We start from the raw sequence: 13714 nt of genomic DNA, 5'->3' as shown, positions 1-13714 counted from the left end.
GTCAAGCCTCATTTCTTTGTATTCGTTTTCCAGCCAGCCTTTCTTGTCATTTTGGGGTCTTCAGCAATAGTTCTCGGGGTTTAACGAAGGACTTTCAAAGTTTTTCTTTGGATGTGGGCAGCGTTTTCACTCCTTTTTGATGGGCGGAGCAATGTAATCATGCACGGACTGATTTGTGCGTTTACAACACAGAAGAAGTTCAAACATGGACGAACTAATTTCCCCCCAAAATTAGGGCTGTCAGCGTTAACGCATTAATGCGGCGTTAACGCTGTCATCGCGATTAATGTGATTTTTGACACCCTCAACCCATCTGCAGCACAGAATGAACAAACTTTGGACAAACTACCTGAAATGCGTTGACACACACATTTCAGGGATTTTGACTCAGTCTGCGCTCCAGACGGGTTAATTGTTAATCGCGTTAGTCGTGATGACGGCGCGTTAACGCTGACAGCACTAAAAAAATATAAAGTTGCCAATTTGGGATGAAAGAGGTAAACCTGAGGATGTAACCAAAGCGGTGTGCTGCTTGTGCAGACATATAATGCGAGCAAAGCACTCAAACACGGCTAACTTGCATGAGCACGCACGTGTCCACCATCCGGCTGAGTGTGCGGCTATCAGCAGCTTCTGCAGCTCCATCAACAAGCATCTGGGCGCACTCTGAGGAGCGGGCATTTGCTCGCAGACGAAAGAGGGTGCTGTTAAAACAGCACTATTTTTTTTTTCTGTTGACTGCTTCTATTAGCTCCATCATTATTAGCAAACGTACTCATGGGCAAATAAATAAATGAATCGCCCGTGTAAAAACGATCAACGATAGTCGATATATTCGTCCAGTCGCCCAACCATACTCCTCAGAGCCCGGACTTCAACAGTACTGAAGCAGTGCGGGATCATCTTGACAGAGAATAACACAAACAGCCAACGTCCAAAGAAGAGCTGAAGAACTATTCCTGAATATTACATTAAGAAATTACATTAAAGCTAACTAAGAGAGTTCAGCATGTGGTGAAGGATGTAGGTCACACCAAATATTGACTTTCAAACTCATTAGAATTGCTCAAGCTCTGTTTTTGTCCTATATACTGTATTTCCATATATGGAAATGAATAGCTCGGGTGGCGTGTGGTGTGTCCTTGAAAAGAACTGAGAAATATTTTTCTATTTTCCTTGCAAAACATAGAAACGTGAGTGATGGCTCGACACAGTAACAAAGTGTTTTTTCATTTTGAGAGGGCGCGTGCAGATGTTTACACCTGCGTTGTTGTTTCTCTGTAGCCTGTACTGTTGTCTTCTTTGAGTTAAATTATCAGGGTTAATAATCTTAATTATTTTAGGATTCATTAATCAGCTACAAGTTTCTGTGACAAATTTCCACAAATTTCTGCACAGAAATCACTGAAAATGTTTGGATTTCATCAGAACTACCATTGCTGCTTCCACCGTCTTTAACTGAATGCAAGGTGTGTGTCGGTGCACACGTGTTTATGCGAAACTCAAAGCAGCTCCTCCCTTTCATTATGGAACTACGTGGTGAAAATATGTTGGAGACCCGGCTTCACTGCTATCAGAGGCGCTATGACCTTTTCATCACTGAGATCTGACTGATATTTTGCAGCAATATGACTAAATTTAGATCACATTCCACCTTAAAAGGTTTCCCAGCCCGAGTTTCACTTGCTGTCTCACATAAATGAGCCTGACGTCGTGGAAATGTAACCCAGGCAAATCTCCCAGCTTCTCAGTCTGCGCCTCCGCCTTCTCTGACTGCACGTTCTTGTTTCCAGGTTGCTACTGAGCTTGTTTGGTGTTTGTTTACTGAGTTAAAGCTGATTGAATTCATTTAAGCAAACAGTTGAAGGTTTGTAGTTAGTTAATTTACCAAAGTCTCTACTTAATTCTGCAGTTTTCTTTCATGACAGGCAAAAAGTCACATGGATGATGTCACATTTATCTCCGTTTGCCTCATACCTCTTTTTGATTTCCAGTTTGTGTGCACATATATAGATACAGCTGTATTAGGAAACATGAGGTAGAGCATGATTAATATTTGCTGGCCTAGTTTTCATGGGTGAAAAATCTGTTTATTTAAAGTCTGTGAGTGTCAGCTGGTCTGAGGTCAGAGTAACATCGCAGAGGCTGGTCACATGAGTTAATCTGGCGATGAATAGGAGCAAAATGTTGGCCATGCGGACTGACAGCATTCCTGCCTGCACACCTCTGACTTTATGCCACTTAATATATGATCCAACAAACAGACATGGTTGAACATTTGCAGTTCACATAGATAAATACAGGATACATACTGCTGTTTAAACCGTCCGCTATAACTTCAGTAGGACTCCTTAGTAATAGCACAAACCTATGTTGTAGATCTTTAAGTGGTTTAGTTGCTTAATTGTTTAGATCAGGAACAGGAAGCTTTATTAACAAGTTGAACAAGTATTTAGGTATTTATGTGGGGAAAGTGCACATGGTACACACTCCTAGTTCTTCAGTGTCCTTGTCACTGTGAAAACCAACACACTGTGTTCAGTATCTCCCATCTCTTGTTAGCAGTTATTCATCATTTAGTGGCGATACTGTTGTTCTGTCATTTATGCAGCCTGATAGATGACTGCTTATTAATATTTTATGTCCTCAATTATTTAAAAAAAGATTTTGCAGCTGAGCAGAATGAGAAATATTTTTGATTTAATCTTTATTTAAGCAGGATGTCGAGTTTCATTATTCTAAATCTAAAATACAAAAGCAACCAAATGTTAATGTGTTGTTCTGTAAAAGATTGTAAAACAATGTAATATTTAATATTTTTCGTCTTGTGCATCACAACAGAGAAAAATACTGTTTTTCTGTCTGTTTGTTTTACAGAAACAAAGACAGCATGTACCACGCTCTGACCTATGCCACCATTCTAGAAATGCAGGCCATGATGACCTTCGACCCTCAACACATCCTAGTTGCAGGGAACACCATGAAGGAGGCACAGGCTATCTGCCAGCGGTAAGACCTCGTCAGTTAGCTGATAAAATAATAACCGGCTGACCAACAATGACAGGGTCTCTTTTTTTTTGGTAGTTCCTCTTTAGCCAAGTCAGCTGTGGAAGTGTGTTTGGTCTCAACCCCAAATCGTGCAACTTAATGAGCTCTAGTTTCGGTAGTAACATCCTGAGACTGTTCCAACTCAGTAGCCAAAAACAATATTACCGAAGCCTCTGTGAGAATCCATCGCAGAGGCTTTTCTTAGGGCACCACATCTGATTAATCATCTTATAAACACACGCTTATTTCGGCCAATCTGATGTCAGAGCTGCAGTTTCTCTGTGTAAACACTGTGACTGCTCATAGGAAACTTACCGCACACTCAGCCCTTTTTCTTTTAGCAACCTCATCGTGCAGCGTCTCAGCATCCTGTGTTTAGATGAACAAGGCTGAGTCACGTATTTGAAAGGAAACATGATAGGAGGGGAAATGCAGGGCAGTGCAACATAAGGTAGGATTTTGTATGTGTGTGTGTTTGATTAGAATATCGGGTGATGTCGTTTTGTGTTTCTCCATCAGGCACCGCAAGAAGTCTTCCTTTTCAAAAACCTTCACAGAAGGTCGGTACAGTCAAATGAGTCTGTGTTATTCTTACAAAACAAACCAAGGAAACAGATGTTAGTCTGAGAATATGCTCGAGTCAGAGTTTTCCCTAAAAAGAGAAACCTGCTCGTATTTTTTAGTCCATTTTAATACTTGAGGTTTCAATAACTTTAGCATAAAAGTGTTTATGATTATTAGATGATGCTAAATAATTAAAATGTTTAGACTGTAAGTTTTTTAAATGTTTCAGTGTTTGCTCCATGTTAAAGTAGTACCTCTGCATGTACCTCTGCATGCACATATGCATGTACCTCTGCATGCACATATGCATGTACCTCTGCATGCACATATGCATGTACATATGTGTGTTTGGTCATTATGCTGATGTGTCCATGGGAGTGTTTGATTGACGATAACTGTGGTACAATCGATTTCACTTCAGAGGAGCTCCATGCTGAAGTTTGTTACGCCGAGTGTCTCCTCCAGAGGGCAGCGCTCACCTTCCTTCAGGTCAGGAGGCTTACAGCAGCTAGTGCCACTGATGTGTTTGCCACCATCACTCATTTTCTGTTTTGTGTTTTTAAACTCATTCCTGCTCAGGATGAAAACATGATCAGTTTTATCAAAGGGGGAATCAAAGTGAGGAACAGTTATCAGACTTACAAGTGAGTATCTCCAGGATATCCATGTTTCCATCCATGTTTCCATGCATCTTTTATTCTTCCATCAGGACTTCATCGCAGCTTATTCCCTTTAATTTTCTTATATCTTAACCCCCTCAGAGAGCTTCACACGGTCCTGCAGTCCTCTGGATACACTCACGGTGACAACCATGGGCATTTTGAGGGTGGCGTTAAACTGGGAGTAGGAGCTTTTAATCTAGTAAGTAATAGTTTGCACTTGTGCCTCATTGATCACTTAATTTTGTGATGCTTAGTTAACAAAAAAGACACCGGAAGAGCAGAAGATCTGCATAAATTAAGAGCTGCTCTAGCCTAACATGGCGACAGCTGCAAGAAATCCAACATCATTTTCTTGGAACCCATCAGCATCTGTAATAACAATGAAATGTTCTGTAATGATGTTTCTGGCCTTTTCATTTCCACTGCTTGTTTGCTTCCTGCAGATGATTTCCATGTTGCCTACACGAACACTCAAGCTGCTGGAGTTTGTCGGTTTCTCTGGTAATAAGGTAAGTGTTTCTGAGAAGTCAGACTTCTGACATGGCGCTCTCTAACAGCTTTAGTTAGAGATATTTTGAGAGCCGATACACCCTTCCTGTTTGAAATGCTACAGCCTCTTTATCAGAGACTGAGAAGTGTTTCAAGGACTGTAAGTGCGACTGTGGTTTAGCTGGTAGACAAAGATTTCTGGTAAAACTCATCACACTACTACTAAGATGAGTTTATCTTGATATTTTTCATGGAAATGTGAAATGAAACTTGCAACCATCAATGAAATGATGGTTGCTTTGATCATAATGAGCAATGACTATTTCTCTAAATTATGATTGCCAGTTGTAACTACTGATTTCATTCATTAAACCATCAGCACCTCAGTTGGCCTTTGAATATTACCATCATGACTGATTCATCTCCCGGTTAGGAACATGCATATACTGCATTTCTTGTATTTTGTACTTGCGTGTTTTGCACACAGGCAAGTTTGTGAGTCAGAGAAGTGGTAGACAAGCAGACGCTGTTTTATCCTCAGAACACGCTGACTAAACACAGAAGATTTTCCCATAACTACTTTAGTGTATTGTCTGTGTGCTGGTTTTACTGCTAATTGGCCGATAGATCTTCCACAAATGAAGACTTAATGCAAACTCAGAAAATGTGTGCAATTGTGTGTGTTCATATAGGAGTTTGGTCTCCAGCAGCTTCAAGAGGGCTCGGTAGAAAGCACATTCAGGTCCTTCCTGTGCAACATGCTTCTCCTCTGTTATCACACATTCATGAGCTTCATACTAGGTGGGCAACTCACACACACACACACACGTGCGCGCATCTGCAAATTAACACTAAAAGATGCAATCTGAGCTGGGTTCCTTGTGACTGTCTCGCAAAGGCACTGGAGAAGGAGACGTTGAGGATGCAGAAAAACTGCTGGAGCCATATCTTAAAAAATACCCCAAGGTATGTCAGAATGAATGCCTGTGCGTCCTTTTCAAATGCTGCTATGATTGTTTGTGTCATTCTCACAAACATACTGTGTTTGTCTTCATCCAGGGATCCATCTTTTTGTTCTTTGCTGGTCGGATAGAAGAGATCAAAGGCAACCTGGATGCTGTGAGTAATTTATTTACCCTTGGAGAAAATAAATTGTAGTGGGTAGCTGTGGTTAGTGACCGAAAGAACGAGATTGCGGATACAAGCGGCGGAAATGAGCTTCCTCCGAAGAGTGGCTGGCCTCTCTCTTAGAGATGGGGTGAAAGTTCGGCCATTCGGGAGAGGCTCAGAGTAGAGCCGCTGCTGCTCCACATCGAAAGGAGCCAGTTGAGGTGGTTCAGGCATCTGACAAGGATGCCTCCTGGGCACCTCCTGGGTGAGGTGAATTAATTTTTAATAATGACAAAAAAGTCTTGAATCCTGAATAATGAAAATGTAAAGTACCAGAATGAAAAGCTCTTTCAAATACTTACCAAATCACCTCATGTGGAATAAAGGTCAAAGCTAATTTAACATTTTGTTTTAACTTTTTAATCGAGTTCTTTCTGTATTTTGCTCATTTTCCTAAATATTGATTGCCAGTTTTGTGTCCTTAACTAAAATACAGATAAAGTCAAATCATCTCTTCTGTAAACATATCATATCAAACATATCAGTATCATAATTTAGTGGCATATGTTTGACAAACAGCAATTATCAACCTTTACGTGCCTGTCTTCCAGGCTATCATGCGTTTTGAGGAGTGCTGCGAGGCTCAGCAGCAGTGGAAGCAGTTCCATCACATGTGCTACTGGGAGCTGATGTGGTGCTTCACATACAAAAGGCACTGGAAGATGGCCTACTTCTACGCTGACCTGCTCAGCAAGGAGAACTCATGGTCCAAGGTGGGCCACCATAGTGTGGGATGTGAAGCAATAAAAGAAAATGATAATGATAATAATAAAATAAATACAATAAAATAAAATAATAAAAGAAATGTAAAAGTTAGTGAAGTCAAGATAAAAAATAAGTAAACAACAATCGTGGTGCTCTACAGAAATATGTGCAAAAAACAAAAATCATTGTAAATAAAACAAACATGATATGCTTAACAGCAACATTACCAGGATAGAATAGGGATAAGATTGGTTGTTAGTAAAATGAAATGCAGTTAAATACAGCTGAATACTTTCTTTTTCTTTTGGCTGCTGCCTGTAGGGGTCGCTATAGACAATGACCTGCCTCCATCTCTCCCTGTCTCTAGCATCCTCCTCTGTGGTCTTCCTCTTTTCCTCCTGCCTGGCAGCTCCATATTCAACATCCTTGATTATCCACTGTCCCTCCTCTGCACATGTTCCCTCTTTAATTATTCAGTCTGAGCTGTCCCTCTGATGTAAAGATGATTAAATACAGTGAATAATACATTAAATCTTAAGTACAATTTCAAGCTGTGGAAAACATATAAATATTAAGATTTTTCATAAAGGTTTTGCTAAAAAAGGAACATTTAATGTGAGAGGGGAGCTATTCCAGAGATTTGAAGGTGCTCCTCTATACATTCACTTTTATGATAACAAAACATTTACATTTTTTCAGAGGCTATAGCTGTAGTGCTACACTTTTTGATTGATACTCAGATCTGGCAAAGGCACTAGGAGTTCAGTCTTATTACCCAATGAGGTTGGGTTTGTGTCTCTTCTTCTAAATAAACTCTTTACAAATTCCATTTCAAAAGTTCAGGAAAGCAGAGATGATTAAGGACCACAGGAGACCTTGGCTGCTGAGTGACTGCAAAGAGTCAATAAAGCCATCTATCCATTTTCTTAACTACTTATCCAGTTCAGGGTCACATGGGGGGCTGGAGCCTATCTCAGCTGTCACTGGATGAGAGGTGGGATATGCCCTAGACAAGCTGCAGGTCCATCATCAGACCATCCATCCATCCATCCATTTTCTTCGGCTTATCCAGTTCAGGGCCGTGTGGGGGGCTTCAACCTATCCCAGCTGTCATTGGCTGAGAGATGGGATATACCACGGACAGCCTGTAAATGCATCACAGGGGCTGTTCAAATTAAACGGTGTAGTTATTTTAGCAGAAACAGACATGAACTGTTCTCAGGTCACAAGAACCATAATCCTTCCAACATATATAAAAGCACCACAAATGGGGATGTTTAACTTTGCCCTGATTTTTCCTTATCTCATTTTCAAAGGAAGGATTGCATTAGTAACCACGTTTTTCCTTCCCTCAGGCTACCTATGCATATATGAAAGCAGCCTACCTCAGTATGCTGACTAAGGATGACTGCCTAACCTTTGGGGAGACAGCACTTACTCTGTTCAGGTAGAAATTACTCACAGCAATCACAGTGAAACAGAGATGACTCACTGTGAAAGTATCAATAATTTTATAATAGTATATTCCCAAAAGAGCCTGTCCTTGGTAAATAATATGAGCTAATATTTAGAAATACTCTATAAGGTGTATCAGAGGAGTAATATGACAGAAATTAAACTGGTGTTTTTGACATTAAACTCTTTGTGTCACAGATATTCTAATTTTTGATGGTAAAACACACCATTAACGGTGCTCCATGATAAAACATTTGGTTAGACTGTTGGGCTTTTAAAACTTTCTGGAGGATATGTAATTACTAAATGCATCTCATATTTCAGGCAGGTCCCCGGGCTTAAGCAGAAAATAGCAGGAAAGTCTTTACCAACGGAGAAGTTTGCTATCAGGAAAGCCCGCCGCTACCTGGCAGAAAATCCCGTACCTCTTCCTGCTCCTCCGCTGGTGAGTACTGGATGACGCCATCTTTCATGTTGCCCAGCTTTACCTGTAAATTAAATTAAAGCCAAAGACTTTATTTGACATTTGCCTCCTATTTACCCTGTGGTGCATCACTGTAAAATTTGAATGTACTGGTTCAGCCAATCAGAATGGACAGTTCATATGTGTGACTCATAGCTCAGACAGCTGTGGTATTCTATCCACAGACTTTATATAATAGGTGAACTTGTGAACTATAATTTTGAAACCTCAACTTTGCAATTTTGGTTGTTTTCATATTTGCTTGACCTGACTGAGACTGCACATTCATACAAGTAGTGACGTATGAATCAGAAGTTAGTCACTCCCTAAATGAATCTGCTGTGACATCTATTCTTCCATAAATAGGACCATAATTTACTAAATAAACATTACGCCATGTGAAATAAGCACTGAAACTAGTGACTGACCATAGGACCATTAGGAAAGAGGTTATCGAGGGTTATTATTTCATTGACGTCTCTTCGTTTTGAGGTGTAACCCTCGGACTGTCTCACTGCCTCATTTAGTTGCTGCCATTGTGGCTGCCAAGTGAAGGTGGTTCGTGGTTCTTAAAAAGAAAAAACTGATGCCCCACACACACTTTCCATCTGTCACTGAAATCATACCAGTCTTAAAACAGGATCAGAGGGTAGAGTAGTAGCACTGGCAGCTGTTTACTTTCCCCAGGAAACAAAAATCACATATACTTTTTTTCACCTGGTTCTCCATGAATCAACTGCAGTGGCTCTGTGTCCCACCAGTGGGGCACATTGCACAGTTAAGGTAGCATGGATCTGTTTTGAATGGCTGAACCTGTCAATTGCCACAGCAGTTTGCACATCTGTGCCCATAGTGCTAGTGCTAAAGGTGATCATCCCGAGGTTTACTGCAGAGAAAATGCTTTTTTCATTGACCTGTAGTAAAAGAATATTATTGATTGTTGCCCGATTTGTGCATATGTTTGTCTGTCGTCTAGGAGATGATGTACATCTGGAACGGTTATACAGTCATTGGCAAACACAAAGACTTAACTGAAGGCATGCTGAAAACACTGGATGAGGCACAGGCTCAACTTGAAAGTCTACCAAGTATGTAAATCCATTAAGCACATTCACAAAGATATTTCTGATTGAAATAAATGCTATATTACAGAAAATAATCCAAGCATATTAGAGATGGGTGTTAATGTAGATATAATTGAGATGACCCAGTTTGTCTTCTGTTTGGTGCTGACTGTTAGGATCGGAGTTCTCCATAGATGATCAGTGTTTGCTGAGCCTCTTGAAGGGACTGTGTCTCAAACACTTGGGTCACCACGAGGAGGCAGAGCACTACTTTACCCTCGTCCTCTGCAAGTAAGACCCTTTCCAAAAAGTGCTTCAGTTACAGAGTCGTCTGATTCAGTCTTTCAGTTGTAATCTGGTGAAAACAAGTTGACATTTGATTTTTGTTCTTGTCTTCAGTGAAACTCAGATCAAGTATGACCACTACCTGGTACCCAATGCCCTGCTGGAACACGGTCTGCTGTGTCTGCAGCAAGGGCGAAAAGATGACGCTATCAAACTCCTAGAAACAGCAAAGTAAGTCTTTGAACCAGCAAAACATATTTAAGTCATCTATACTCAATAGAATATTTATAAATCAGATACTCTCCCACATTTTTGTTGCAGTGTAATCGAGTGTTAACAGTACATTATGCAGTCATGTGAAAAAGAACGCTTTTCACAGTATACCCTATGATTCATTAGCTGGTAGCAGCAATAACTTGATTTGTCTGTGCAACAGAAACTGAATTGAATGGCAGCGTACCTAAGGGAAGGTTCAGGGTCACCCGATTCAGTCCTAAAAATAAGCTTTATCAAAAAGGAAGGTTTTAAGCGTGGTCTCAAAGTAAAGAAGGTGTCTGTTTCCCAAATCAAACTGGAGCTGATTTCACAGAAGACGCCTGAAAACTGAACGTTTTAGAGAAATGCAAGAAAGCGGTCCTGTTTATTTGTTCAATATGGATGTTGAAGGACGTAGGCTGGTCAAAAACGACTCCAACGTTCCTCGCAGTGTTACGGGAGGACCAGGCAATGCCATCCAGAGTTTAGACACCATATTTCTAAGATTTATGCCCAAGTGCAATAAACTTTGTTTTATCTGAATTTAAAAGCGGGGAATTAGAGGTCACCCAAACATTTATGTTTTTAAGGCATGCCTGCACTTTAACTAACTGGTGCGTGTCATCAATGTGTAATGCCTTCTAATAATAAGACCTAAGGGAAGCATGTATAACGTAAATGGAATTAATACTGGTCCCAGCACAGAAGCCTGTGGAGCCTCCATAATTACCTTTATTGTGTGAAGATGACTCCCCATTGCAAAACAAGCTCAAATCATCACCACTGGCCTCCACCACTGTGCTTGAAAGTTGATATGGGGTGTGCTGATATGCTGTGTGTGGTCTTGTCTGTCCAAAGGATGTCCTTGTAATTTATTCAGACCACAAACCTAAGCCGCGCTGTCACGCTCCATCTCCTGGCAATTCTTCCAAACAAACCTTACTTCTTCAATCTTTAATTGTACTGTGATGAACTTTGTCATTAAACATGCTGAGACTCTCTCAGCATTGCATTGTCTGACTTTGGGGTGCTTTTCCTGGGCTTTTCCATGAGACACTTGAATGCTCCAGACCAGACAACTTCCAAAACGTCTGCTTTATAGAGGTGGTCACACTTGCTGATGATCAATTAATCTGGTATGTTTGATTAGGAACATCTAGTCATCTATATGACTTTGTATAGATGGATTCATAATTTCCCATGAATCCATGAAATAAACAACATCAAATGCGGACATAGCGGTGCGTGCAGATGCAGCGGAGCTCCCAGACATACAGCAGCGTTTTTGTTTTATTGCTGCTGGCCTCTGTGAGCTACCAAACAAATTTCGTTGTATAACTACAATGACAATAAAGTTCTTTATCTTTATCTTAGAGTCCAGCCAAAACATTTCTTTTTACATGACTGTACATATGAAACCTTTCATTAAGAATCTTCACTTTTGATGTTTTTAAATATGTCTTCCATTCATCTTCATGGTTTCACTCAGTTTTCAATGTTTTAGAATTTACTCGACTTTGCTATAAACTTTGGATTTCATGGGTTCAGGTTGACCTTTCTTGATCCTCTTTTTTTTTTTTCTGTTTCAGGCAAAATTACAAAAACTACTCGATGGAATCACGGACACACTTTCGTATACAGGCTGCTTTGCACAAGGCCAAAGGCAGCGGGGAGAACGGTATCCATGTGCCCTCCAGCCCATAACAAACAGAAGACGGCACACTAAGGAGAGACCGCATTTGTCTCCTACAGTCTCATCATGCCAACACACAGACCAGGACAGACCTGATTATTAGGGAATAATTTGTTAGTTTTCATCAAGAGGCTAGGGGAAGAGGCTTTTTCTCATGTGTGCCACCCTTACAGGCAACCGCAGCTCTGACTGGTTTCGGTGGATTTGCCCTCTTCCAGAGATATATCCCCATGAACTTTACTTCCTTCTGATTTAAAATGGAGACTAATTATGAAATGTGCCTATATTTATAAAACATTGCTTCTAGTGGGGTCGTCTGTCTAGCACTGTGGCCACCTGTAAGTGGCGCACTGGAGTACAAAACAAAATCAGATTTATTTGGTGTATATTCTAAGTTGCCTCTGCTAATACCCCTAGGGTAAAACATTCCCGGTGCAGAGTACTGAGTCTGCAAATTGATGGAGGCAGGGTACCAAACAACCTTTATAGAAATGACTGACACTAGCTTCTCCAAGTCATTTGATCTGGCTGCTGCAGAGTTGTCCATTTTTGTGTAAAATATAAAGGAGCGATTATTTAAAAATAAAAATGACACACAGTGATGTTTTGTTAAGTCCCTGAGAACTAGGACATTCCTTGTAATTGGTTACTGATCAGCAGTATAATCAAAAATGATATGTTGTTTAAATTTTTACACTACACTTTGGTTTATTCTGTTTGTCAGAGAGAATGAGCGTTTTATTGTGCATTTGCCTTTTTTCTCCTTTTTCTGAAACATATTACATCAATGGTAGGCACAAATGTATTTTGTGAGATAGCTCTCTTCAAGTCTCCCTCTGAAGAGATGATCAAATCTAAAATCCTGTTTTTATTTATAGTTGCATTTTATGCCTTTTTGCACAGAGCTTTGGAAGTCAGCTAAATATGCAACCTCTCCAGAGCAAAAGAAAAAAAATGCCTCTAAGACTTCCTCTAAGACATTTATATACTGTAAATGGCACCTTTTACACAAGTTGTCCCGTTTTAAGAGGACAGATGAATGTGTCTTTTAGAAAGGCAGACTCCCTTCTTTTCTCCTCCTGGTGTGTGGGACGGCCTCCAGCAGTACTTGAGCTCGAACAAATGGGCCTTTCACGGTGAGCAGCGAAGTGCTGCGTGCTTGTCCGCCTGCTGCATCTTTAGTAGGTGAAGGAGCTCAGAAGCATTGCAACCACCACAGTCTTCCTGCTTCAGGATCATCTTGTGCTGCTCTTGTATATTACATTGCTTGCCCAGAACCATCTATTGAAGCACTTGGACGTTGTAATCACATCCTGTATATAGTAATCTGTTTATGGATAAATAGGGGTCACCTCTAACATGGTTGGTGGTTAGGTTATTGGAAAGGGTGTATACTTGCAATAGTGAGTATAAAAACAGAAATAAACTTGAACTCACATGTTGTCTCAAGTGTTGGAATTAGAGCAGTAGAGCACTGTTGTTTTATTCATGATTAGAGTTAGGTTTAGGATTTAAGATGGCTTGGAGTTCTTTTTTTCTAATGGTGAAGGAAATGCATTTTTATTGTTCTAACAGCAGCTGCTCTCCAGAATATTCCCAAAACCACTCATGTCTTACTTTCAAATAACATTATTTTCATTTTTTGCCCTTTGGGTTTACAACTGCAGTCAAATTCTAACTAATGTAGTGGCATTATCTGCATATTTTACTGGGCATGGCTACCAAAATTACGGAATGACATTCCTGTACATACTGAATGTTTCCGTTGTAATTCAAAATGTTGAAAAGCAACTACAAATCCAATTTTGTGTTGTCTGGTTTTTCCTTTTAGTCATTTAAGCATAACAAAACTGAGTTTACA

The 13714-nt window shown here is 40.3% G+C and overlaps 1 protein-coding gene across 4 annotated transcripts in view; it reads left to right on the top strand.

Annotated features, from left to right (window-relative positions):
* ttc39a (tetratricopeptide repeat domain 39A) overlaps positions 1-13656 on the top strand; it is a 28043-nt gene extending 14387 nt beyond the window's left edge. For all 4 annotated transcript variants that reach the window (XM_031743439.2, XM_039606620.1, XM_031743440.2 and 1 more), the window contains 16 exons: positions 2878-3009; positions 3568-3608; positions 4034-4101; positions 4192-4256; positions 4374-4473; positions 4718-4783; positions 5456-5564; positions 5662-5729; positions 5823-5882; positions 6485-6646; positions 7994-8085; positions 8418-8538; positions 9533-9644; positions 9797-9911; positions 10020-10136; positions 11750-13656. In XM_031743439.2, the coding sequence (XP_031599299.1) occupies positions 2878-3009; positions 3568-3608; positions 4034-4101; positions 4192-4256; positions 4374-4473; positions 4718-4783; positions 5456-5564; positions 5662-5729; positions 5823-5882; positions 6485-6646; positions 7994-8085; positions 8418-8538; positions 9533-9644; positions 9797-9911; positions 10020-10136; positions 11750-11864 (1543 nt within the window). In that variant the 3' untranslated portion in view covers positions 11865-13656. The remainder of the gene's footprint in view (positions 1-2877; positions 3010-3567; positions 3609-4033; positions 4102-4191; positions 4257-4373; positions 4474-4717; positions 4784-5455; positions 5565-5661; positions 5730-5822; positions 5883-6484; positions 6647-7993; positions 8086-8417; positions 8539-9532; positions 9645-9796; positions 9912-10019; positions 10137-11749) is intronic.
* Positions 13657-13714: the final 58 nt, after the last annotated feature.

Source organism: Oreochromis aureus, linkage group 23 (assembly GCF_013358895.1).
Source record: "Oreochromis aureus strain Israel breed Guangdong linkage group 23, ZZ_aureus, whole genome shotgun sequence".
Classification (NCBI taxonomy): Eukaryota; Metazoa; Chordata; class Actinopteri; order Cichliformes; family Cichlidae; genus Oreochromis; species Oreochromis aureus.
This window is presented reverse-complemented; position numbering and strand designations above follow the sequence as displayed.